This window comes from Pyrgilauda ruficollis, unplaced genomic scaffold (genome assembly GCF_017590135.1).
Source record: "Pyrgilauda ruficollis isolate IOZ18807 unplaced genomic scaffold, ASM1759013v1 scaffold47, whole genome shotgun sequence".
NCBI classification, from domain to species: Eukaryota; Metazoa; Chordata; class Aves; order Passeriformes; family Passeridae; genus Pyrgilauda; species Pyrgilauda ruficollis.
In genome coordinates this window covers 5,275,061-5,302,735 of record NW_024526266.1, presented here as the reverse complement: position 1 = coordinate 5,302,735, position 27,675 = coordinate 5,275,061, and the positions used below count along the sequence as shown (strand labels likewise).

At 40.9% G+C, this 27,675-nt stretch overlaps 1 protein-coding gene across 4 annotated transcripts in view; it reads right to left on the bottom strand.

Annotated features, from left to right (window-relative positions):
• MTA1 (metastasis associated 1) overlaps positions 1-27,675 on the bottom strand; it is a 74,703-nt gene that overhangs the window by 18,525 nt on the left and 28,503 nt on the right. For all 4 annotated transcript variants that reach the window (XM_041479038.1, XM_041479036.1, XM_041479037.1 and 1 more), the window contains exons 6-17: positions 26,277-26,394; positions 24,584-24,686; positions 22,479-22,578; positions 20,837-21,025; positions 19,666-19,740; positions 12,993-13,051; positions 6,638-6,753; positions 5,677-5,828; positions 3,868-4,057; positions 3,394-3,483; positions 1,401-1,553; positions 582-617 (exon numbers count right to left, since the gene is read on the bottom strand). In XM_041479038.1, the coding sequence (XP_041334972.1) occupies positions 582-617; positions 1,401-1,553; positions 3,394-3,483; positions 3,868-4,057; positions 5,677-5,828; positions 6,638-6,753; positions 12,993-13,051; positions 19,666-19,740; positions 20,837-21,025; positions 22,479-22,578; positions 24,584-24,686; positions 26,277-26,394 (1,381 nt within the window). The remainder of the gene's footprint in view (positions 1-581; positions 618-1,400; positions 1,554-3,393; positions 3,484-3,867; positions 4,058-5,676; positions 5,829-6,637; positions 6,754-12,992; positions 13,052-19,665; positions 19,741-20,836; positions 21,026-22,478; positions 22,579-24,583; positions 24,687-26,276; positions 26,395-27,675) is intronic.

Below are 27,675 nucleotides of genomic sequence, written 5' to 3'. Positions count from 1 at the left end.
ACTAATGAAAGATTCTGACATCTCTTCAGTACTCAGAACAGATTAATTTTTAACCAGTGGAAGTTTTGAAAATAATTTTCTACTGCCTGGAGAGAATGTGCAGTCTCTCACCAGTGAGACTGTCCACTCAGTGGAAAATACACAGGGTTGAACTTGGGACTTGATGTAAATACTGTCTTCTATTTCTTTTGGTCCAAGCGAATTCAAAGTAGGTCAAGACATGAAAATTTGCTTTCTTAGAAGTCAAACAGTGAAACAACTCCTATTTTCAAACCAACCATCACAGCTTCCTGCAGTTTCACGGAACTGCTGGAAGACTGTTCTGTCAACTTGGGGAATTAGGAATCAGTTCTCAACAGAGGATTCATGTCTTCAGTACAGCTGTACAACTTGTTGCCTGCATGTAAAAAGCCTGAAAGGTGAGCAGCAAAACCATGGGTGGAAGTAGTTACCCAAGGAACACTTAGACATCAACACAGAAGGTGCAGACAGACTCATTAGGCACAAAGCACAGACAAGCCAGCAGATGAAACTAAAAATCACTCTCCTAGCATAAGCTGAGCGCAGCTTCAAGGTCTTACCCCTGCTAGGCATCAACAGGCGCTTCTTCATGTTGCCTGATAGAGCACAAGTGAACAGAAAAGAGAAAAACATCACATCAGCAACCTGAATAGCAGCAGTTTTAAAAGTTCTTAATGTTAAAACACAATCACATATCATCAAATGTTTATAATTATATCTCAGATAAGCTACTTAAAAAGTTAAAATTAAAGATAAAAATGAGAAAGACTCACTACACCAACTGTTCCTTTCCCTTGTTAAGGAGAGCTACCCTCTGTGTTCTCAGAGAGACCCTTTTCTCCTCATCTGACAGAGACTGCACTTTCTCTTCCCTGACACTCTCAAGAGCAATTCTTCAGAAAAGAGACCTGGAGTCCACGCCAGGAACATCCTGCTTCTATCTCCCACTTCAAACACCTTTCCCTTGCCTCCTCTTCTTGAGGAGCTGAAGCCCAAGCACAGAGGTGGTCAGGAACAGGGCCAACAAGGGAAACATCACTCAAAAAGTCTATTAGGATATTCTTCACAGTACTAATTTACAAACTGAAGGGAAGTTTCTCCCTTGCTATCCCATTTGCAAGGTTGGCCAAGCCAGGCAGAGTTCCACTAGCACAGTGACTTTGTGTGCATGCACCTCCTAGGCAGTACACACCATGTGCCTCACCCAAAAGGAGAAATGGGAGAGGTGGCTTTTACAAAAGTTAAAAATAACCTCCCTCAAGAATAAGAAACTCGGAACTTATATAAAGGACTACGAGTTTAGATAATCTCCTTGTATACTGAAAGGACAGAAGAAAAAGCCTATAGACACAAAATACATTTTGTGGAAAAATATTTACCATCCATTCCATTGTGTTGTTCATAGCTTCTTTTTCCCAGGATAGTTGGGGACCCATTATTAATGACAGGTGTAAACTTAGCAGGAGTCAGATTGTTGAGAGAACTGGACAAGCTCTTTGCAGGATCTGGTTTTGGAGGACATGGATGAGACTCTGGTGGAAAACAGCACAGTAGAATTTTTTAATTAGCAAAGATACTGGAATTATAAATCTGAAAACAACCTGCAAACTTCCCAGGTGACCAAGTACACTTCCTCTTATATAGAAACTATCTCAGCTGTGGGAGATTGCTACTGATATAAAGCATTTCCATATATTTAGGAATTCACCACTACTAAAGACGTTAAAATCATTATCATAATATTATCCTAAAATAAGATTTGATAGCAAAAGCATTTTGTATCTATTTCTGTAACACTGCTCTCCAATAATTTGGGGTGATTTTTGGGGTGCTGTATACTAAAACCCAGCTTTGGCCATGTTGGTCATGCAACACTCCTAAACTCTGGGGAAATTACAACTCTGCCAGTTTGCCAGAAATGTTTATAAAAAAGTCCAATGGCAAAAAAAGTGAAGACTCAAAGATCCACTATAAAGAACACAACATCTGAACTCAAGCTTTGGGCCAAGGCAGACATCAAGCCCACACTCTTCAGTTGAAGAGACTTTGAGAAAGTTACAAGAAACAGCAAATGGAAACTTTAACTGAGTCTTCCCTCGCAGGCCCAACAGCAAGATAACATATAAATTCAATTCCACTAACACCACCAAAAAAACCTCCTTACCAGTCCTTCCTCCATTTCCATCACTCTTTTCTCTCAGCTCAGTAATCCAAGAGACCTTGACACAGTGCAAGGAAAACTCAAAATCTACTGCTAATTTCTGTACAATTATTAAAATAAGGATTTTATCCAACAGTATATTTCTCCCATTATTTGCTCTCTTTTGTTGCACTGTATGTTTCCAAAGATTTCTCAATCCATGTATCCCATTAGTACACAGCAGAAGTACAACACCCAAGGGTGAGCAGTAAATATTTAATACACCCTCAGCCTTACAATATGTCATCAACAAAAACGTTCAAAGAAACCTAAAATCAACTCCAGTGCTGCTTATCTAAATGAAAAGGCAATCAACTTCCTTGCTAAGCTGGAAGCCTTCAAAGAGGAGAGACTCGCGTTTGGCTGCCAGAACAACCTGAGGGATGTCTGCAGGGCAACAGGGAGCACTGGGGAGAAGAATTTGGCATTTGTCTGGAGTCAGCACTGGCATGTTACACAGCATCACTCTGGATGCTTCCAGCAGCTCAAACTTACACCAAAGTTCTGGATGGAGCTATGCAGTCCTGCCCCACAGATCAGCTCATGAGGCAAAAGTCCTCAAGAAAATTGCAATTAAAAACATTAATAAAAAAACCACCAAAACCCAAGAGGAAAGTGAAAAACAGAAGTATGATCCCCTTGTCTAGATTCAGCACAGAACAGCCATCAATCAATTCAGAAGCTGTGGGACACAGTGCTGTCCTAAACCCAAGAGGCTTCTTGGAGGATCCAATTGCACGAACTACCTCTAGACAGCCCAAAACCAGAAGAAGTGAATAATCAAATGTTCCCAAAACATGATGTTAGTGCCTCTACTAGCAGATGGTAACTTGTCTCCATATACATCAGAAGCCACAGCAAACACATCTCTCCCTTCACTTGAACAAGTTTCTGATACAGCTTTATGACCCCAGAGTGGATTGCAGAAACACTGGGTCAGTCAGATAAAGTAAGAAAAGTAAAAAGGACAAGTTAACAAGACGGGTTTGATGTTTTCTTTTGTTTGTGGGGTAGGGCTTTTTGTGCCTTGTTTCTTGTTTGCTTGTTTTTAATCCAGAATGAGCATCTAAATCTAGACCCAAGTGGAAAACCCAAATGGTCAGCAGAGTAGCCAGGAGGGTGTTTCCTGTGTTTGGGGGGTTTTGCACGTGATGGTTTGGTTTGTTTAATACCTAAATACCGGAGTACTGCTTCTAAAGGCTTTCGAACCACTTGCTTTAATAGCAATGGGTTTTCTGATGCCTCAGGTAAACGTGCTGTGCCTGTAAAACACAGAAAAATAATTAGAGAGTGAAGACATTTAGCTATTATAGCAAAACCAAGTGAAATACTCCAGTGTCCTGAAAGAGCTTTGCCGTTAAAAGGAATTTTACAGGTGGCAAGCAGATCTTGGCAACAGGACACAAACACAGAGAATGCTCTGTGTAATAGTAAATACAAATGTTTCAAAACAAACAACTCCTGAACTTTCAAAGTTATTTTGCCCAGCCTAACATCAGTTAGAAGGCTCTGCAAGTACAGCTAGGTTTTGTGAAAGCACTAGCTATGTGCAAGAGAGCATCTCGGCAAGCTGCAGCTCAAAACTTTCCAGGACAGGAGTCTCAAAGGACTCTTTGGCAAGGAGGTCCCAGCTGCAGCTCACTCACATTCTGCTTTGATTGCTGCACTGTTGATAGGCAGATAGGGGTGTCTTGCAGCGTGCCAAGGGCGCAAGATATCTCGACATAAACGTCTGGCAATTCTGGTCAGTTTTGTTGTATGGAGATAGAAAGCTTGTCGTGTCTTCATAGCAAACTTGGGACTCCCACTGTTTCGTACTGGCACACCATGAGGACTCTGAAGGGAAAGGAAAACAAAAACGGATTCTGAAAAAAGTAATTACTAGAAGGTACAGTTGTAAAGAAGAGCAAGTGTTATGTAAAATCACTTTCACTACTGATTCTCAAACACAATAACAGAAATGGTATTACAGATGAAAATATTTTTAGCCCAGCTATTCCCCATTTCCCAAGTCTTACCCCTAATATTTCAAAGGATAAAATGAAGGTAAACCTTTTCACTTTGCACGGAAGCATTTATTTCTATGCTGTCACAAGCTTTAAGGGATCCAAAAGCCAGACATGAAGAAGTTACCTGTGCTATCACATGATTTAGAGCTTATAGGCTCAACAGAAAGACTATCCAGTTTTGGGTGCTCAGGGTTGCTCTGCAGGTACAATGCAAACTCCTTATAACAAAGCATTTGTCAGAAGGAGGGGAAAATCAGGAAGAGTTGCATTACAAAAACTCATTTTCCAAAGCAAATGTATGGCATGCAGGAATGGTTTTGGCTCAAAGCTGCAAGAATGTCTATTAACTGTTACGCTTAACTGGGCAAATGTACTCACAGATAGATTTCATATTCATTGCATATAATAAAGAATACTACTGGAAGACATTTATCAGCTACTGAGAACCAAAGTAGTAATTTTCTTTATGAAAAGCAACTAAGTCAACCTATGAAATAATGCAAGTAGTACCTTATCTCAGACCCACCCATAGCTGGAAAACAGGAAGAAATTTCAGTTTGGGGAGAAGGCTTTTCCTTCTCTGACTATTTACATACTTTTAATTAACAAAGAAGAGGTATAAGGCAGTTATCTCAGCAATTAGGAGGCTTCAGAGGGCAAAGAGAAGCCTGGATAGAATAAAGGTTAAACAAAAAAAATGGGAAGGGAATGATAGCAAAGAATAGGAGAGAGGAAAGAAATTATCCTGAGATAAAAGTTCAGTGTGTGCTATCCTTCTATCCATGTGATACAGTTACCTTTTCCAATCAACTTAATGTCTAATCCTTCCGATTAAATTGTCATCAAATTCAGAAAAAAATCTGAGAATTTTGGTTTTCGAATAAGAGAGGAAAAATGAAACAGAAACAGCTCATACAATGCTTACTCAAACCTATCCAAAAAAAAAGGAGGATTATTAAAAAAATAGGATTAGGTAGAAAAACAAGATAAAGAATCTCTAAAAAGTCACTAGCCATTTGGGGTATAACTTGTTTTGAAAATGCCTTGGGAGAGTAAATAGGTTTCAGGAAATAATTAATTCTTTTGGAGAGAAAAAACCAGTGCTGTTCCCCCTACAGCAAAAATCATGGAAACCAAATACCAGAAACACTGGCTGACATTTCAGTTTCTCCCATCTCCACTAAGTCATTTCATGCATTTGAAGGCTGGTTTGCTAAACAAATGATGGGGTTTCTTTTCCTCAGGGCAGTACTTGGCAACAAATTACTTCTAGCGAGGTTAATGCGCCAACTTCTGCTTGACACAAAATACCAAACCCAAGGACAACAATGAGAGCTGCAGGCATTCTTTTGGTGGTTAAATATTTAAGAACAATGAGCAGGCAGTTAGGTAGCATGACACCCAGCTTGCCAGGCAGAGGCAGCAGTCTGCCTGGTGGATACCCACCAAATTATTGCGGTTTGGTCCAGGCCTCTCCCCATCTAACCGTGTTGGCATTTTCAAGCCACCGTATTTCTTCCAGTAGGTCCAACAGGATGCACAGAGGCGACACTGCATGTTAGGGGGACCCCAAGAATACCACTGGTAAGACTGGGTGGCTAGAGATAACAAAGGTGGAAATTATATATATCCTTACACAGGATCACTTTTCAGATCTTATTCTCTTTAGAAGCAGCACAAAAGAAAACATCCCCCCACACACAGAGCAAAGCTCAAACAGATCTTCAAAACTGATGATGGCTTCACTGTCATCACCACTGTTAAACATACTTGTGATTTCAGCAGAATTGACTACATTAATTAATCTATATCCCTTTTAAAATGCTAACAGAAAGAAACAATTATTAAGATGGGAAGACTTCCTGCCAATGGACGAGAAGGTTTTCTTTTTGCAAGAGAATTTCTGCAGAACATGGGAAACAGCAAAGATTGCCTCCAGGAACTTCCCATGTATTAATTTCACAAATGAAAAATGTAGAGAGTCTGTGACTTGGCTTCTCATACAACATCATTCCAATATCTCTGCAGGCTCCCCATAAAGGAGCACAATCATTAGAACTCAGTATATTAATATCAGGGAGCAGATAAAACACAGTGGTGTCACATACTTTGAAATTTACTAAAAATGATGAAAAAAATTGTCAAAATCACACGTTAGTGATTTAAATATTCACTCAGTAGTTACATGCAATTATGTAGAACATTTACTAACTGCCCCTTTAGTACTTCAAAATTTTATTTACAAATGTAACACTAGTACTTAAAAAACAAAACAAAACACTAAACAAAAACAACCTCAAAAAATCCCAAACTTTTTAATGCTGCTATACCCAGATCTGCCCCCCACCCCAGCACAAGACAGCTTTTACTTCAACATTTCCATCTCAGCTGCCCTTCTGGCACTTACTGTAACAGCTCTCACAGGCCCGTCCTGCTCCCGCGTTCTGTGCCTGGACTCCAGTACCATTGACCACTCCTGGTTTGACATTATTTACATTGATCTGGTTGGGGTTTGGCTTGTTACTTAAGACACAAAGCAAAAAGAATGACAAGTGTTAATTGAAGCACGCAATTTTTTATTTGACTTTTTACGGTATGGCCCAAAATGGTTGAAGACTCAAATTTCATTCAGCATGTGGCTTCCAGAACCAGTTGTAATTACCAGCAATCTGACTTAGATGAACACACTGCCTTCCAATAATATTTTTTAAATATTGATAATTAAAATAACTATAATGACAGTTGAATGCCATTTACAAGACTTCAAAACCTTTTAAGAAACAACAAACCAAACCAGGTAGGTATCTTATTCACTATCCAGACACGTGAATCCAGGTAAAAACAGATCTCACAAGTCCTCAACATGAGAGATATTTTACTTAAATCTCCAAAAAGAAGGCTGGGGGCAGGAGCAGCAGGTAGGGAGAGGGCAACATCTGCTTTAATCAGGGAAATACAACCCTAGACTGCAGTCACAAATATTTTCTTGTTGTCTCACTGCAAGGGTTTGCATCATGTGGCCACAATTCCAACAAGTACACCCAACATGCAACAACATCTGGGTCACCTCAGCTCATCCCTATACCCTCTTTAAAATGATGACTCTGGAAAAGCCAAGAGCTATGAGCTAAAACAAAAGCTACTGGTGGGAGCTGAGAATGAAAGCCAACAGAATCTTGGCATGGAGAGCAGTATGGAATAGCACAAAATCTCTGCAGAGGAAGTGTCTGAGGGGGAAAATGAGGCCTTCAAAAAATCTGGCATGGGAGGGAAGAAGGAGGACACAGTATTGCTATTACAGGGACAGAAATTCTGGGGAACGGAGGAAGGTGGAAGAAGTCATACGCAAAGTTTCACACAAGAGCACACGAGGAGTTCATCAAACATGCAAGGACTCTGGAGTTCTGTTAGGAGTTCACCTTATAGAGGCTTTGGAGCCTCTGCTGAACATGAGCCCAAACTGCAATGCTGGTTACATTCCTATCGTATTCCCTTACCTGAAGACTGAAGGGAGTGGGCATATTCCTTTTATTTCCAACTAACAAACCCATGATTTGGAAGCAGAAATATCTTAAAATGGCTTTCTGCGACCTTCTTTTCTTACACATCAGTTGCGCATTGACACAGGAGTCACAGTGATTTCAGTAACCCAGAATACTTGCTGTGTTTCACCCAGGCTAATGCTACAAAAACAGCATTGTGGGAATAGAGCCAAATTAATTTCTTTCTAACAGGGCACCAGCATCAGGTTTCATGTTCACAGCAATGAAAAGCAAAGGAGTTCCAACTGACATAATTCTGAAGACAAATGGAAAGCTGATGCTGCCCTGGAAGCCAGAAAACATCCTTCTTATCTGAAAATGTCCAATCAGATCCTGAGATACAGAGCTCAGTAAAGCTCCATTCTGACAGAGACAAAATATGTTCTGCTGTGAACGAACTAGAGGAACCACACACAGGTTGCATAAGGAGGCCAGAGTGGGTTTGTCCAGTCCAGGAAAAACTTCTGATAGCATTCTCACTGTAAAATTCAGAGCCTTTTTGCAGCAGAGAATGCTCAGAAGGCCAAATGGCACAGGAACACTGTTAAGTAGCTTGTTCCTATATTGCACTGAGCAACACATACACAGCTCAAAAGCAGCAGAGGAGATTTTAAAAAAAGACATCTAGATTAATCCACAAGCCTGAATATGTTTTCATCTCCTTCTGCTTATTAATTTGCCCAGCTCCTACCAAGATTAAAGCGTTTCAGGATGCTTATCAGTAAGGCACCAAGTTCTGACCCCGCAGATGGCAGGAGATCCGAGGGCAGTTTAACAAAGGGGCAGTTGAAAGAGAGAACGTTCACGCTCCTCTGCTCCAGGATGTCACTATAGTAACCTGCTGCAAAAGAACTTCTGCCAATGATTCACGAGCAAACTCCATATGCAAACATTGCCCCGATGCTGCAAAACAAACAGCCCTCCCAGACACACTGCTACAGGCGGCGTTGCTCCACAGAGGAAGAGACTGAAGTAAAGAAAACTAAGGCCTTATGCTTCAACATCAGGTCTCCCCTTCTATACCTTGGATTTATTCCCCAAAAATATAGCAAAATAGTCTGAAATCCATCAGTACAGGTCAACAAAGCAGGTCCAAAGAACTGGGACCAGAAAGGAGGATGATGGCCTGACTCCATTATCCTCTCTAAAACTATTATCAAGTTTGTATCAAAACACGAGTGGAAAGCATGCACTGGTGAAAGCTGATCACCAAACCATGCTGATCAGAAGGACTAACATGCTGTAGTTGTGGTAAACTCCAGGATTCTGCAACACTACAAGTAATGAAGCTTCAGTAAGCACCACAGAGTGTTCTGCTCCAAATCTACAGTCAACTTTGAGTGGCAGTAACAATAAAATTCAGGCAGATAACGTTTTCATCATATGAGAAGCAAAAAGCTCTTAATTGTTGATGATATGTTAATTAAACTTGTTTGATATCACCAAGGCCTGCCACAGCTATTTAACAAGAGAATCAGATGAGTAACTGGATGAATCATTAAGCAATTAATGAAGCTGAAGCTAAAGATGCAAATCAGTGAGAATACTGATGGTGTGGCAAACTACGATTTGCAGTTCTTGTTTCAGGAATGAAAGTCTCAAAGGAGTTCCAGTTGTGAAGGAGCAGTCAGTTATGCTAGAACAGGGACCATGAAGTGCAGATTTCTGGGCTGTATTCTTCAGTCCCAAGGAAAAAGCTAGAGGCAGTAAAGCACACACAGAGAGAAGTCTGTCAACAGGGACTGAGGCCACTGCACAAAACATACCCAACCTGCAGATAATCCTGATACCCCTTTGGTAGATGAGTAGACAATATTTGACCCACAGCACGGTGATAAAATTTTTCTTGTTAGAAATAATTATAAACTTAATACCATCCAGTGAATATGTCCTGTTATTGAAGAACCCATGTGTGCTGGATGCAACAAAACAAGTAAGAAATAAAGCCTCAGAAATAAAAACAATTTTAAATCCTTTTTAAGGGACACTTGTGCCATTCACCTCTAGGCATTTAATGGAAGTGCCTGGATCCAGGCAACAGAGGTAAGCTTTCTTCACAGCTCTCCAACCTCCTGTAAATACCCACTTCGAAGAGCAGGTCTAATGACCATTAAACAATGCTTTCTGAATAGGAGCAGGTTTCTCCAACAAAACGTTGGGGACTGCCATTTTAACTAGCACAGCTACAGAGACAAGAGCAGCATTACACCTTTTAAGTTTTCCATGTTGCCATGGACCTCTGCACAATGAAACAGGGAAGAAAAACGATCGTGCTCCTCAAGCAGAGGACAACCAAGAAACAGACAAAGGAATTATCTTCAGCTTGTTAAGCAGTTGCCCCTTGTAGTGAACCAAAGCTTTGACCTATTCCTCCAGTTTCCCTATTGGATTTACAAAAGGGGCACAGTAGGGAGAACAGTATTTCCCGGCTTCACAGCCTTTGAGCTTGTCAAAGTGCTTTGAGAGTCTCAGATAAAATACTGTAAATAGAATGTATTCATTAACACATACAGATGTAGAGTTAAAAGTTACATTTTTCACCAGTACATTTTGGAGACTGGACATCGTGTGGAGCAGTTCATTCTTCCCTTTCTGTTCTTACCCCTTCTGGTATCACTTAGATCAAAGCAAATGAGAGAAAAGACACACAAAACTGGATGTCTCAGCCTTCATGACTGTAGATGTCCTAATCCCAAAAAGCACAAGCTACACAACCAGATCTTCATCAAAAAGATGGTACATATGATGCCTGTAAGTTTAGTAAAACCAGAGTACAGCTTCCACAACAACCTGAAGAGTATATTTGGGTACACACTAGAAGGAGAAAGTCTGAGACCACAACTGCATGAAGGTCTTCCAAGAACTGCACTCACTTTGGAGGATGGCAGGACAAGGATGTGAGAATGTGGAATCTCTTGGTGCGTTCAGACTTCTGTTGCTGCTTCAACACCACTCACACTGACACAGATAGTGCTACAGAAAACAACTGAAACATTTGTTTTTCAGTACTTCCTGAGTTTAACTGATTTTACACTTTTTCCTTTCACCAGGAAAGCACATCAGTGCTTTTTAGCCAAAGGGCTTCATTGCTCCATATTTATAGACATCAGGTTCTGTCAAGTCAACTACAAATGTCTGCCCCAAAACCAGGGTTATTCTTGGAAGAGGTACAGAAATGCTTATTCAGTCTGAGTCAGAAGTGTTTTTCTAAGACATTGGTGTAGACCTTGATAACCTCACGTCAATTACCTGTATGACCCTCCATGCTTCAGTTACCTGCATTAAAAAATTTGGGGCACAGCTTCAAGTTATAAAATACTAACTCTAAAACTCTACAAAGAGCTGTTATTTTTCATTGTGCAACATGTATGTAACCTTTGAAGACAGCTTCTATTATTTTTCTTATTATCTTTCTCCTCTCTGCTAGATTTTCCTATTTACTGTTACAGAAACAAACAAGAGCCCTATCAATGGAAGACAAGCAGAGGAGAAAAAAAAAGAAAAAAATTGTTTGAGCCTGATATCCTCCAGGATCTCTCACTGCCAACAATTTTATACCAGTTACTGTTAATATGGGTTTCAGTCAATCAGGTGATACACTTCTGCATAGGTCTTGTGACAGCCTACATCAAGTAATTTATTTTCGAGGTGACAAGTGGATCATTATGGCTCAAGCCTAGAAACGGGAATGGGCTCAGTAACATGATAAGGACAAATCAATAACATTGATATTTAGATCCCTACACCGTGCACTGCTATTACAAGCCAAGAATATAATCTTCTTCTAGGTCACAAGATAATGTAGATGTCATACAGTCTCTATATGCCAGGCCTTGTACTCAAGCTTGTGTAGAAGTAATCCAAAAAGCTTAGAAATATTTAATTGTTGCCACCTTTAGAGGTACTAACAGCAAGAAAACAGAAGAAACATTCATGTAGAATTAAGTAAGTCATGTAATTGCTACTTTCCTGATACACATGAAAGGATACTGAAGGAAGAGGAGAATGTATGCCCAATTTTATCAATTAAATAATATGTAAGTTAAGGTACAACACTCATAAAATGAGCCGTGACTGGAAATCAAAGCCAGAGACAGAAGAGCAGCCACGTGGGCAGAGCCAGGTCTTTTCCTGGAGCAGGGAGGTAAGTTGCTGATTTGATTATGTGTTCTCTAGGTAGAAAAAGAATTACCTTGCTGAGGGATAAGATGCCACTCCAGGCAGCCATTATCAAATGAGCACCACAACCTTCCAAACACAAAGCCCTCCCTCCACACATTCTAATCCAAGAGAACAGCAGGACTGCCAGGCTCTCTTGTCTGCAATATCCTTTTGCATCTGCAGTCTAAATTATACTGCCTTTTGCTTTATGAGCTTATCACATTGTGAATTCATGTTTAATTTGATGTCCAGTATCCCCCTGCACAGTAACACCGCCCACAAAAAGCAATACTGTTGAAAAATTGTATGACAAGAAATCTATTTGGCTTCACTCTGAATATTACACCTCATTTTTAGTAAATTCACCTGAGAGGTATTGACATATATTCATGGATCCTCTATTTTCAGAAGAAATAAGGGGCTGTCTTGCAAGCTAAATATATAAAAATTAGTTTTATCTAAAGTAACAGAACAGATGGTAGAAGTTCATAAATATTTAAAAGGAGACAGCATAAAAGAGCAAGGAAGTTATTGGGGTTATACACAGGGGAGCATATCTGGGAATGAAAGTTGAGAAGTGAAAGGAAAGGGTAGACTATAAGTTCTGCATTATAACTACTGCTGACTAGGCTATGCAGATGATATGCAATAGAAGACACATTTTACTAGAAATTTTGTTTTAAAATACATGTACACCTACAAATAATTATATATTATTCTTCATATATAATGATATATAGCAAACAAACATGCACTGATGAGCCACTGCTGAGAAAAATTAAGAAAAACAGATAGATTATGACAGAGCAGTTAATTAGCTATCCTTTTGTTCACAATCATGCTGACCTGCCAGCAAGTCCCCAACTCCCAGTCCATACAAAAATGAAAATTAGAAGATAAGTAACAGTCACTTCAGGATGGGAACATTACAGAGGATGCAGGAAATGAGCAACACTTAGCACAACATCCTAAGCAGGAAATAATAATATCGGTAGGACATGGAAACTGCTACACCAGTCCCTCTACAATGAGATGGAAAACAAAACAAGAGATACTTACTAGTTGGGTATATACACCTGTTTTAGCTTGCTTTCTGCTTCTGCTGCTTTCAATCGTTTCTTTGAACAGAAAAAAGAAAATGGTTAAAACAAAAAGAAAATAAGAGCCATCTTACCTGAGTCAAGTAGTAAACCTAGAAGGACTTCAGCAGTTATTTACTGAGCAGCTACCACTAAATCTTCTCCCAGCAAGAAAATATTCACTGAAGACAACTGTGGGCATCACATAACTATGTAGCTTTTCAAAAAAGTCAAAGAGATGCCAAGCTAATATAAATGAGGACAAACTTTTCATTCACATTCACTTCAAATCAAATTCCTTTTTTAAAAAGTTTTTATTTCCCCTGCAGAAGAAAATCTGACATGTCACTGTCAATTGTCCATAACATTCACCAGTTGGACACTAAGAGATACAGCAATACAACCTCTCCATTACAGTTCCTCAACAGCTGCACCAATTCAAAGTTTCATGTAAGACTTTTGTGTTGATACCCCTAAATTTCTGAAGGCTCAGTGACACAGGATATTTTTGTTTAGACATTAGAAAGGTCATTAACTCCTTTTATAACTCATATCTTCACCATTTAAGCAATAAGAAACACTCTGAGATTCAAGTTTCCTCTTTATTACATTTGCTAAATAAATTTAGGGTGAACCTCTGGAGGTCTCTAGTTCAACCTCTGCTCAAAGCTGATACAGCTGTCTGCACAAAGCTGTGACACTGTTTTCCAGACAAACCAGCAGCATGGGGATATTCCAGACAAACAGGCTAGCTTAACATTTGCTATGCAGCAGCCTCAAGGCACACTCTAGGAAAATAATTGTAAAGCTGAAGTCAGTATCTTCATAGAAGCAGGAAGCACCAGAAAACATAATAAAATTTAAGAGCATGTCACTGAGGAGCTGGACAAACATAAAAATTGTTTTTACAGAGACATCACAGACACATGAAGAAACAACAAAGTAAATGCTTCCCGTAAGCATAAAGCTTTTATCAGGATAGTTTTAAACAACCATTTTTTCACAGGACACACTGACAGTTCCTCACCAAAGCTCTCTGGACTACTGAATAACTTCCCTCTTCCCTTTTCCTGCAAATAACAGTCACCCTGTCTTAGAAATCAAAGTGAACTTGTCAGACAAAAGAGCAAGGAATGAGAAAAGAGAACCTCTGAAAGTTATCCTAAGATAATGGCTACACCTACAGAGAGCTGCACTCCTGGCTGACTCCTTTCTGCTGGCATGGGCCAGTTTCCCAGATTGCCTCTGTTAAACTTCACCTAGGACAAGAACTGCTGCCTGAAAACTGCTGTCCTCCAGAGAACCCAAAGAAAGACCTGCTGGAGATAATCCTTATCAATCCTACAGATGTGCAGGAATCAATAACACACATCTTGCTGCCAATCAGACATGGAACTGAAGAGGTTCTCTTGAATATGAACTGCATGTTCAAACTGAACATTTCCAAGACACCATAACTGAGCATCTTGATATAAGAAACAAAAGCACCCAAAGAGGGGCCCCAAGAAGTGCTGTCACCATGGTTCTCCAAACAGCATCAGAAACCCTCCTCTACCTTCCAGAGACGCTATACAAAAAAATCATCCTTTTAACAAAATGCATGCTCAGACGCCCTCCAGCTCAGGAACTGGAGACTGTTCCACACACAGCCTCAGCTGAAAAAGAGGACTTCGTGCTCCAGGCACAGACTGCCACGGGCACTTATATCAGCAGATGAACAGCTCCAGAGCTCATAGTCCCCCCAGGAAATACATGGAAATTCAACATCAGACACTGCCAAACAGCTTAAAATACTGCTTGATGACCAGTAACAGAATCCAATTTCCTCGAGACAGGAGATTCAGGAAACTTACACTGGTAGAGGACTGTAGTGCTTTTTAAGTTTCTAGATTGTGAAAGGAAAAAGCTGCAGTTTTTTTGACAACATCTCCCATGGGGACTACCTGGCATCATTATGTTATGACAGTTTTGGAAATGCGTGAATGCAAGAGCTTCATCCACGCACAATGCATTATCAGTAACTACAATACTCTCCTGTGCTCAACATAAAGCCACTTGCCTTGGGGACATGGCTAATTTAGGGTATTAAGCAGTATTTTAGTAAACAGGTGATGAATGTTAACCCCACCCCACAGATTCCTTTGTGACTGATGACCATGGAACAAGCCCTGAACAAAGAACCGACAGAAGTCACCTGGACCTCACAACACCCTCCTCTCCTACAGCTGCCCTGGGGAACAGCACAGCACACAACAAAGGGCACACACCCCTGTGACAAACAGCACACCAGGAAAATGGAGGGTTTCCAGAAGGTAGCACAATGTCCTGGGTAAGAAGAGGTTTTGCACTAAGTACCTGTGGCTGTGGGCAATCAATAGACCAGATATGAAGGGTTTCCTATTTCCTGACAGTGACTGATCCCAGAAGGTACGAAAGAAAGGTGCCTGAAATGTAGTTGTGCACAATTTCAGAATAATCCCTTCCCTGAGAGAGTGCTTTGCTAATTCCTTTGCCAGTTATTAATTGATCTGTGCCTGAAGTATATTTATGCTATAAATTCTTAATGCTGTCTGATGTAGTTATGAATGTCCTCACTCCCAAGCAAAAACCCAGAACATCTGTAACTTTTTCTAGTAGTTTGGCCTAAAAAAATCTTTTTCTGAGTTATTTATATACACAAATCTTAAGTATATCCTCTTATTTACCTCATCATATTTTCCCCATCCATAAAAGGAAGATACTACCAACTTATCTATCCCACAGGGACCAAGGGATTAAAACACTAAGCATTGTATATTCAAGTTGGTACAAACATCTGTCTTTTTTCTATCCTCTCTCAGACATGCCATCCTACCCAATGAGCTTGAAAGAGTTGTATAACAGGTGACATATCAGAGCAAATGTTTGTGGTCATTTTCTAAAGACTGAACACTTATAAAGAGGAAACAACAGAAGTAATCCAGGAACACTGTGGGTATTTCAACAACCACGGCACAAGAGTTGGGTTGGTGGACAGCACCTCCTCAAATATTAAGCCTTTATTAGTTTCTGATGGGAAAGCCAAATTACACCTTCTGGGTTCAGAGGAGAACTTTCACAGTTTATTCTTTTTTCAAACCTCTGAGCATACAAGTGTTGAATACACAGTGGGGTCAGGGAGGTGGGACAGAAGAGGGAATTAGGGAGAAATGCTCCCAGCTGCTTGTGCTCCGGCAACACATCTCAGAATGGATGGGTCGTACCTATGGTCTCTGGCAGTTTTGGCAAGGGAGTGACTGAGTTCCATACTACCATAGGTTTAACAGGAGGTGTTTGGGGATAAAACATCCCACAAACATGGAAAAACCTTTCATTTATGTTATTTCTACGCTTCAGCACAAGAACTTTATGAAGGCTGGTACATTAAGACATCACTCACAGCTCTGGGCTAAGTACAAAGCAGGCTTACATCCCTTCAGAAAGATGTTTTCTACCGCATCAAGACTGACCCAGAGATCTCAACTTTGTGGAGTCAAATGTAAGGGCATTTCCACTTTCCCCAGCGTGTTCTCATCATGCCGACCTTAAAACCAACTTTGTCTGTCTATTTCTCCTATACTCCTCTAATGCCACTTCCACATAAAAAATAGAACAGTAGAAATTGATAGTATTTGATCTTCCCCTTGAATGTACCTGCTCCTCAGAAACAAATAAAAATGGAAAAAGTAAATTAAAGCCTTTAACTCCCAGAAAGAATGAGAATTCACACAGTCATCTGCCACTGCCATGTCTCAAGCTTGTCTCAACCCATGGAAAGTTTAATGGTTTAAAGTTTTCAGGACTTTCCATAATGATAAGCACAACAGTAGAAGCATTTAGTCTTTAAAAAAAAAAAATCACCCTGGAATTCACAACTACGTAAGAACTCAACCTCTAACCAGATGAAAATATAGGCATAGCCAAACGCCACATCAACCCTCAGAGCTCTAAAATAAATGGGAGAAGCCAACAAAGAGCTGTCAACCAGTCAAAGCCATTTCAAACCTTCCTTATCAGAAACAGACACTCCTGTACACTGACACAGAAAATCTGTCCCAGGAAAAGAACGTGTTCAGAGGAGACCCAGGATACTGAATTTGGAATGCATCACTCTCATTTTGCTCATGACAGCTCTGAAAGGCTGTTACTGATAGGACAGCTCTTGGGATCACTGTGGACAGGCATTCAGGAGCCTGCACTAAAACACCAATCCTGTGTTGACATCATAGTAGAATCAGTCCTAGCAGTTCTGTTCTTGGAGGGCGAGTCCTTCTCAAGATGACTGAACTCCTACTCAAGCTAGTAATCTTCAAAAGCATGCTTTAGCTAAAGCCAAATAAAAATTACTGGGTAAGAGATCCAAGTGCATGCTCCAGAAGAAGCCAGTTTGCACACATCTCCATCTCTGTGTCCTACTCACAAGACAAGGCAGTGCTACAGCGAGCCTTCTGATCTCAGGTACACCAAGCAGGAGTACAAGTTACTGTTCAGTTATCAGAACAGCCCTGTCAAAGGCAACTCAAAATGTCCCTTCCTCAATGGCAAGAAACAGAGAGATTGTGATTCAGTATTATGGCAAGAAAACATGCCAAGAAAACATCAAGAGAAACACAGAAATCCAGAAGGATGCAAACAGCTGCCAACTAACTCTTCATCCAAGCAGGCAATTGGTTGGTGGCACAAATCTTCATTCCTACATTCTGTAGCTCACAGAAATAGACAATTTAAATGCACTTTTAATGTTCATTCAACCAAAGGTTTTACAAGAATAAGCAAGTTATTAATACTTTTATTAAACCATGTAACATACAGACTCGGAATATAATTTAATCACATTCTTGGAAAGAGGGAAGTGGAAGTGCAAAAACTCAAGGTACACACTTTGCATATCATTACTTGGGATACCTTGAATATCTTATGTACAAAAATGCTGTCAGCCTCAGAAACATTTTGTGGTATTAGACCAAGGGAAGAGTCTGCATAGAACAAACACTATGAAGAAACAGATGGAAAAAATGGCAACAGATGTACTTTGTCAAAGACACTGCACTCATCAAGTAAAATATAAATTTAATAGACCATTATGTGAACTATAACTTCCTATGCTTTCTCTTTGTGGTTACATAGCTCTCTCAAGCTTTTTATAAATGTTTCATGGTATTATTTGCTTGTACAAGCTGGGAATTTGAGATGAGGTCTTCAGCTCAGTTCAGACTTAATTGAATGTGGTATCTCTGCACTGCAACTTCTACCTGTTCAGCTTATACTGTCCCCTAAGTGCAGAGTCTCTAATTGGAAGTTTTCCGCAAATCCTACACCCTGGTAAACTCCTGGGCAGCACATGTAAGGTGCAGCATAAACATGAGAGAAAACCCAGTGCCCAGGAACAAAACAAACCAGTATAAGAAACTTTAGGCTTAGTGTGTTTTTTAAGTGCTGCAAGAACAAATAATTCAAGTCTTCACATAATTATCTCCTCTGCAATTTTGCCTATGTAAAAACAAACTTTAGGAAAATGGAGAAAGCAATGGGGAAGAAAAAAAACATGAGCATTATTCTTCCCCACCATGCCAGCTTCCATCACCATCACATGTTCCTACAATCCTCTTCCTAAGTAGAATGAAAAGTTGCAGTCAAAGAATGAACTTGGGGAAATAGTGGAATGAGGATGTCACTAATATTTTTATTAAAAGTCAAATATAATTGATGCAAAAAAGAGTTCTCATTTGTCATGAGGGTAGCTCTAATTTCAACAGTGCCCCAACCAGAAAGAAAACGGTAAAAATCACATTACAGCACATGGCAAACATTGGTCAATGCCTCAGGCACCTAGTCTTTGCTCCAGGCTGAATTTCCAAGGAAACAAGTTAAGGCAGGACATTATCACAATTCCACTTTTTCTAATACTTCAAATAGATGCCTCATCTTAGGACTGATAATTATAACGAAAAATCCATTCTAAATTTCTCCCTTCTTTTACTCAGTTTTCCTGTCAAATATTGTGAGTAGTTTTCAGCAACTGATACTCTGCAAGAATTTGCATGCTGCTTGCATTGTGCTTGCTTTATTTCAGGAACCAGCCAGCCTTTGTATTTAAACAAGCAGAGATAAAAATGATTGTAAACACTACTCAAAAGTTGATTCTCAAGTATAACAAGACTGGGAATTTGAGCCAGTGACACTTCCCAGGTAAACACTTCACTCACAGAGCTTACATGGGGCAGCCTCGTTCATCTGCCATCCAAGTCAGGGGCAGCAGTGCTGGGGAATCGGGGTGGGGCCTCCTGCACAGCAACTGCCCCCCAAGAAGTCACTGAAGGGAACCTTGAACTCCACAGTCAAAATGCAATTGCCCTGCCTTCCTTCCTCTGCTGAGGAAACCTTCCAAACCAGACATTAGAAATCTCCGAGCAAACAGGGTAGCAGCAAACATGAAAAGAATGCACTCTTGCCAATGCTGTTTGTATTTACAGAAGGCTGATGAGTTTAGGGACAAGAGATTGTTCTGATCATAACAGAACTCACCTATTGGAAAGGCTGAACCCCGAGAGGGTGAATAGAGAAACAAAGTTTGGTTTCACAGGCAAGAAAAACAACTTCTTTTAGAATGAAGGAAGTGATTCTGACTCTCTTACCTGCTGAACGTATCTGTCTGTAGTTTTCCACATATAGTAATATTCTATAATGCTTGTTAAGGACTTCCATGGGAGCTGGGGACACAAAGGAAAAGCAGCATTTATTGAAGGGAGCTGGTATACAGTCTTACTGAAATTCACAGGATTCTTCTGACCGATGGTCTTGCAACTACTAGCCCTCCTCAAAAAAAAAGACAGTCTGAATCTACAAAGATGCACATGGGACCCCTATTAAATTAAATGCCCTTTCAAAATACTCTGAGCTTTCAGTGTAAAAAGTGGAACAGGCTGCAGGTAAATCTTCATGCTGCACTGGCACACAGCAAACCATTCCAGAGAGGCACAATGTGGAAGGAAGCCCACAGGCTCAGACTCTGCTTCAGCAGCAGTTAAAGCAAGAGTCACAACTACAGTATCACAGTTCTGATATGCTTGGCTTCAATGGAGCTGGCCCATTAAAAAAAAAAAACAAAAAAACAAACCAAAACAAACTACCAACAGAATTGTGCCCTGCCAGCTCTGTTCTCTGTGTGAGAAGCATGAGGATTTCAGCAGGACCACAGAGTGTGCTGCTGCTTCCAAGTCTCTCTAAGAGATTAGAGCACAGGACAAACAACACTGAAACTACTTGTTTTGTTCCAGAGGATCTGAACAACGACGGAGTGAAACTTGGCTCTCCTTACAGTGCTCTATTCAATCTGCAGGCTGAGCACCTAGGGTAGTGCTTTGGCCAAACTACAGGACACTTCCCTTGGATGGCCAGGATTCCTTTTGCAAACTTTCAATAGGCCCTTTCTGAAACCACATTGTAAAGGTGACCACATTTTCATGTTTCAGAAGGCCGAATACTTATTTTCCTTCAAACACAAATTCATCTAGAGCAGCTCGGCTGTCACAACAGTTTCCTACATCCTTCCTCAGCTGTAGTGGAACAGATGATCCTAAATTAACATTTCTTCAGGAAAAACTATCATCTGTGATTTGAAATTCTGACTGTACACCAGGCTGTCACTAGTGTGAGGTCTGCCTTTCCCCACTTTACAGCAAGACACACACTCCAGTTTGAAGCCCCCTTGCACACACAACGAAAAACACAGTTTAGACAAGCTGCAAGCCAGCTCTGTCACCAATCAGAGCCGGTCACCACAGGGACAACTTTTTATATACTTACAAAATCTTGCTGAATGTCAGTGAAATCTTTTCCGTATTTTTCTAGTGCTTCCTCAAAGAGGTTTGCCTCTGAAGCAGACCACTCCTCCATCTCATCTCTGCACAGGACTGGCCCACCTTGTGGCACAAGTGCAGAGATTGCCTTGGAAATGTCATAGACATTTTTGTGCAAAGTGTCCATAGCATGGAACTAGGGGGTTGGAAAGGAGAAAGAAATGTAAGGACAAGTATCTGGGGGGGAAAATGTTCAACAGTGAAACAGCAATGACAAATTCTGCACTGAGATATGAAGGTGTGGTATTCTGTACCTAAGGAAAAGTCAGTAAAAGCTGGTTCCAACCTCACACTGACTGTATCTGTCAGTGTACAAACCTAATATTCACTAATAGTGAAGTTCGTGGAGCACAAGCCCTTGTGTATCAATTATTCCTATCAGCTCCTCACCAGCACCACCACTGCAGCACTGCTGGTAAGAAGATGCACAGGATTGATCCACTCCCCCCAGGACTGAGCTACCATCCCCAGACGGGGCATGGAGATAAGAGGTCCAAGGGCGTTGCCTTACAGACACAGCCATGCACTTTCTTTGTCAAATAATCCACAAAAATTTCGTATATGAAAAACAAGAGCAGCAGCACATGTATACATCCCCCCCCAAAAAGGGCAGAAACCTCAACAAAGATTCAAGTTAAATCACACGTCACAGATGAATAGGAAAAAAGAATGACTCTCAGGGGCAATTACTCCTCAGAAAGCCGAGCTACGGCTGTCTGCAGCTTGTGATTTATAAGGGCTGAGAACATGCTGCGAGGGAGGAATTGCTATTAGTAAATGAAAGCTTGGCTTTATTTCCATGTTTCTGCAGTTTTAATCAGGATGTTATTTGTCTTTCATCATACCAGTTTTGTGTATGTGCATAATTAACCTACACTGTTCTAGACTAGAATTTGTTCTACATATAAGTTTACATTACTCCAGTAACGAGGTGAGGCTTTGATAACAGTTCTCTGGAGACTTCAGATATTTTATTCAAATTTTCATTAAACTTTCTGTAGCATAAAAGTTTAAGTTTTTTCCCTTTCCTTGATCTACTCAGCAACATTTATGATCATGAAATGTTAACAATATCACTACTCCTCAGGTACTCTAAACTGGAAGTCATCAAAGAGAACAATAAACAACTGATATTTCTTATCTGACCACAAGCTTTCCCCACAGACATCCTTGGTCAATCTCACCCAAGAATGCCAGTGACAGTCTGCTGTTGGGGAAGTGACGAAGAATGGCATTCTGGCATTGTAATATTACAGACAGGCAGACAATAATTTGTGTTCTTCAAGAGAGAGCTACTGAGCCCATGCAAGGGATGAGCTGTCAAACATGTCATCAGACTATTTTAATAAAACTAAGCAAAACAAAAAAAAAAATTGCCTCATAGTATTATCCATGATGGATCATAAGAGGCACAGGGCCAGAAAAAGTTACTTCATCTGTAACTAAAGGATTCCTTTAGAAAGGCAGGGTCTGCTTCACAGCAAGCCACAACTACAATCCATCTGTCCCTTTCTCTTTGCCAACTGTTAATGCTGAGGTGAATATTTTGTATCTCTCGTAAACTTAAGGTCCTCTAAAGAAAACCTTACCAGTGTGATGTCCCTGGAGGCTGCTGCAGCACTCATGTGCAAACTTGGCTGTCTGACAGAACTACTGCAATCCAGGGCTCGGGCAAACGTACCAACAGACCTGAAAGAAATTAAACACAGTGTTAACTTCGCGTGCAAACCCAGCATAAATACAAACACCCAGCCAACACTTTCTGAGATGAGCAGACTCCATTTCCCAGTTACAAGATTACATGGTTTGGCACTCATTCTGAGCCAGAGACCATTCTCTCCAAATGTGGTTTGTTATCGTGAACACTTTACTTAGTTCCTATGACTGAAGAGGCTTAGGCATGGCAGAGGAAACAGAGAAAGACTCAAGGGTCACCAAGGGGGAGTTTTGAGCTACTCTCTTATCCCTTATCTCCCAACAGACTTGAGCTGCAACAGGAGCAGAACACAAGCAAGATTTATGAATGACAATAGTCTCCCTCACAATGGCAAAGAGCAGTGCTGCACTGTCCAAAAGGTACAGAAACAGATGCCAAGATCAGACTCAAAAAATGCTGCAATGAGAGTGTTTTTCTAAAAGTTTCAGAAAATTTGAAACAGTATTATTTTACAACTTAACATTGTATTATATATATTTCACAAAGCCTACATAACACAGCAATTCTCAAATACTTCACAACTCATCATCTCTGCATCTGAGACCACAAGCCCCAAGCTCTTCACCTTATTCCTAAAGAAATTAGTTGGAGAAACCTGTAACAAGCATTGGTTCTCAAAATTCCTACTCCCCTGCCTGCTTGCTACACCACATGGGTGAAACACTTGTGCTTCTGCACAGTGAACTGGAGCTGAACTCCTCTGAGCAACTACAACAACAAAATAGGCAGGTTGGGCTTTTCCCCCTCCACTCAGCACTTCCCCAAACCAGATGGGAGCACAGAGGAACATACTAGAGCCAAGCAGTGCAGGAGTAGGAAAGGTAAATGTGTGAGAAGCAGTTGTCATCAAACATCTAATTTTGGCCGAAATCCAAACCAGCCTCCCCCATGCAAGTGTCTGTGGTGACTCACACCTCACCCTCTTCCCAGCCTCCCAGTCACTATCCCCACCCCTGCCCCACAGCTCCCCCGTGCCCAGCTTTAGCTGAACTGATACTTCAGTGTGTGTGTGAACTAATTATAAACTGGAATGCTTTGCTGGTTCTGAACAGAAGCAATTCCTCCACTCATCTATGCAGTGATTCTCACTACAGCCTGCACCTTGCAGCAGCAAACCCAGTGGGCAGCACTGAACGGCCAGAAAGAGCCACTAAAACCAGCTCTGCCACCAGAAGGTGGAAACACCCATCACAAAGCAGCTCCATGGTCACTACAAACCAAACCACGTGAAAACCCAAGAGGGGGGAGGGGAAAAGAAAAAAGGCAGACAGAACCAGGGTTCATCTATAAAAGTACCACCTAAAATACAAACAATTTATGTTTACTGTGTTACTGTGTAATTTTTCCCCTAAGTTATTCAGTCATCAATTGCTATGAGAACCTAAAATTTAATACAGGCTTCTGTTTCTAGAAATGGATACCAATGAATTAGTTCAAGAACCTTTTATAAAGGAAGAGCTGATCAACAAAGATTGCTTTGGGCTTAAATAAATCAACATCAGTAGAGATATGCAGGGTTTTATTTTACTGTGCCTACCTCTTGGAATCCAGACATTAGAAAGTATCCTCAGCCCATCATAAGCATTTACCAGAATTCTTAGCAAACCATTAATGGATATTAAAGTGTCACTGGTTTTGAAAAAAACAGTAAATGGACAGAGGAAAAACTGCCAAGAATTTAATTCACTAAGTCTTCTGCATGCTGACCAAAGTATTTGAAAAACCCCACCAACTACAGGATCATTTTCACATGGAACTTGCTTTGCTTTTATGAAACCAAGTTGTAAATCTGAGGAGCTGTTCCTAAAGTCATGCCATTCCCACAAAGGCATGTAAAATGTACCTCATCTTAAAATGGAGCAAGTGAATCAAGCAACCAGAATCAAGCAACTCATGCTAATAAAACAAAAAAGAACGTGAGAAAGTGCTTGGAAGAGTTACAGACACTTCTTCAAAGGAGAGGTGAAATGCTCTTACCGTGCTACCACCAGGAACTGGTCTATCTGCTTGTCTACTAGTGGGTTAAAGGCTTCCCAAACTTTTGTTTCAAGTTTTGACTGATCTCTTCCATCATCCTCACCTGGTTGAAAAACAAATCAGAAGTATTGACTCTTTTAAAATAGGAGTACTTTCTAGATTATTTTTTTATTTCACAGTAATGTCACTGTTAGCCCATCTCAGTTACTCTGCCTGACAGGCCACTGTGAAAACTTCACTCACTTATTTGTATGTGACAATTTCAGCTTGACAGACACAGCAACACAGCTCATCTGAACTGGGCAATCAGAGTTTCACTAACTGGTCAGAGGATGTCATGGGAAACAGAGTGCATCTTTCTCCAAACTAGACAGTTTCTTTTCATTTTCTTTTCCCAGCTCGTCTGTCTTCCTCCTTTATCTTGCAGCAGTTCCAGGAAAACAGACACACTCCAAGCTGCTCTAAGCAGGCAAAGAGTAGCTGGTTCAACCCATCTCAGCTGCTTTCTAGCAGGGGAAACCATGGCATCAGACACTCTTCATTTTCCAAGTCTAAACAAGCCAGAATACCCTGGTAAAATACAGGAGCTACTGAGACTTTTTTTCTTTCTGCTTCCTTTAAAACATCTGGCAATTATTCCTCTCTGAAGCCCCATGCTGGCCCACTGAGGGAACAGGATGCCTTTCAGATTAGTTCATCCTCACTTAAGAGACTTGCCCAGCTGTTGAATAAATCTGGTTTCATAGACAAATTAAACAAGAATCCTGACCCTTTTTTTCACCTGTTTTAACATGAGACTAACAGTGGCAGCAGAGCTCCTAAGCAAAGACAGAAGCATCTCATTGCTTCCACATCCTGGCCCATCCAGACTGGATGTGGTCTTCCCAACACAGGTCACAACCCCCTCTCTCTTAGGAGAAGCTTATGGATAGACCTTTCCCTCTGCATTACACAGGGCTCAGGAAAGAACAATTAGATGCCAACACTCCTCATCCTTCTCAAGTTTTTCCACCCACTTTTGGATCTGTAGGGTAGTGCAGAGACAAATCTAAAGTTAGTTACTATCTGATAAATACTCCTGGTTCCTGCTACTTCTCCCTCGTCCTCAGGCCAGTGTCCTCATGGTCCCATTGCTCCAAGACACAGTGGGGGCAGGCAGAAATCTCAAACGCATGCTCCAGCCAACAAATTCTTCCTCCTGCCTGTTCTGCAGGTGAGAAGTCTAGGCTGGCAGCCAATCCTGGGATGGGGAGAGGGCTCCAGGGAAAAGGCACCCAGCAGTAATAGGCAAATTGATGAGGGCAGACAGCACTTAATTGGCAGTAATTTGGGAGGGGCTCTTATAGGGAAGTGAGGCTTGATTAAAAACACAAAAGGCTTTACAGATGTGATGGAAATTTGTGTTTCCCATGGAAATTCTGAAATCTCTTAATAAAAAGAGTGCAAGCTCCGAGAGAGCCCATTAATTCAATTTATTTCAACAACTTTTATGATTTGGACAAACGCCCATTTAAAGACCCGTTTGCAAGAGAACTAATTGCCTTCAGTGGGCAACAGCCTCTACAAACCCAGCCATTGCTGCACACATGGCCTGGCAGTGGAAACCATCTCCCACACCTAGGCAGGCCTCACATAGAGAAGTGGCCACATTCAACATGAACTCTTGACAATTTAAACAAATTACAGAAATTACCTTCTTTTAGTAAGTCTGTTATATCTGCCTGGTATCTGTTTCCAACTCGAATCTCTCCTTTATCAGCGAGCAGGGTCTTTTGTTGAGGATCATACACTAGTGAATAAAAGAAGAAATCCTAAAAACAAAACAAGAGCAAAAAGGTAAACAGTGTTATTAGCTTTTACTTTCAGCTTTGTGACCATAGTACCAAGTTTTTACAGTTTAAGTGTGGTTTCATTACATATATATAGATTTTAAAACTGGGTGAACAAAAAGTATGAACCATCAGTTTAAAAACTCTGTTTAAGTGCTGCTACTTTCTTCTACATTGCAAGTGTTAGCTCTCAACAGCAGCCTCTCAAACTGAAGTGAACAAAGCCCCTCTTGCACAGGCAAGGCTCAGAAGGGCCAGGAGACAATTTTTAGTCACATCAGCTGTTTCAGAACACAAAATTGTCACATGCCATGCAACCCCATATTCCAAACCAGGAGGATTAGACATCAGTGACCTATTCACACACAAATACAAGCACAAACTGAAGCATAACTTCAGAGTGTTACAGCCAGACCACTGCAACCCCACAGAGGTGTGAAGCCCCAAACCCCATGGCCTCTGCTGGGCTTGCTCCAATCTGTCAATGTTTCTCATGCTGCAAGGCCCAAAGCTGGACAAAAACCTACACAAGTGGTCTCACAAGGGATGAAGTGAGGGGATGAACCCCTTCCCTCCATCTGCTGGCTACACTCCTGCTAATAGAGACCAGGACATGCTCAGCTTTCCCTGGCACATGGATGCCCTGCTGACCAACTTCTTGCCTGCTACCATCTAAGCTTAAAGCACCACGTTTCTTTCTGCTTGTTATTAGGAGAGGGGCAGCAGATTTGGCAGCAGCAGTAATTAGCTGCAGGTGGCAATCCATTAATTTGTTGCTTTTGTTCAAGTAGATGTGGAAAAGGCTAAAATAGCTGCTTGGCTTCCGCTACCTTGGTGTGTAAAATTAAAGCAAGAAGGCATTCCAGAATGAGAATGTTTTGCCAGGGCAGAGAAAGGGAACAGCCAAAATGTTTAACTACCTAAAACTGTATAGTTTAAGTAATTAAACTTTTCTGCATGGATAAGTATTTAGCTATAGCTGTTGACCAGGTATGCTCCATCAAAGTATAATGTGCAGTTCTGGGCAGGATTAAAGCTCTGCTACGACATGGAACAACAGACCTTTTGTAATCTCTGTCCACAGCAACATGGTCATCAGGAAGGAGAATTGTCTGAACAGAAACAGGATGTGCAGTGTGCCATTTTCCACATCTCAGCTTTCTGGCTTATTTTTTCACTCCCCTTATTTCTGTGGCACGGGCACGGGCACCCTGTTTAAATACATCTCATTTCATGCTCACCTCATTTTTCCCTTTCCCTATA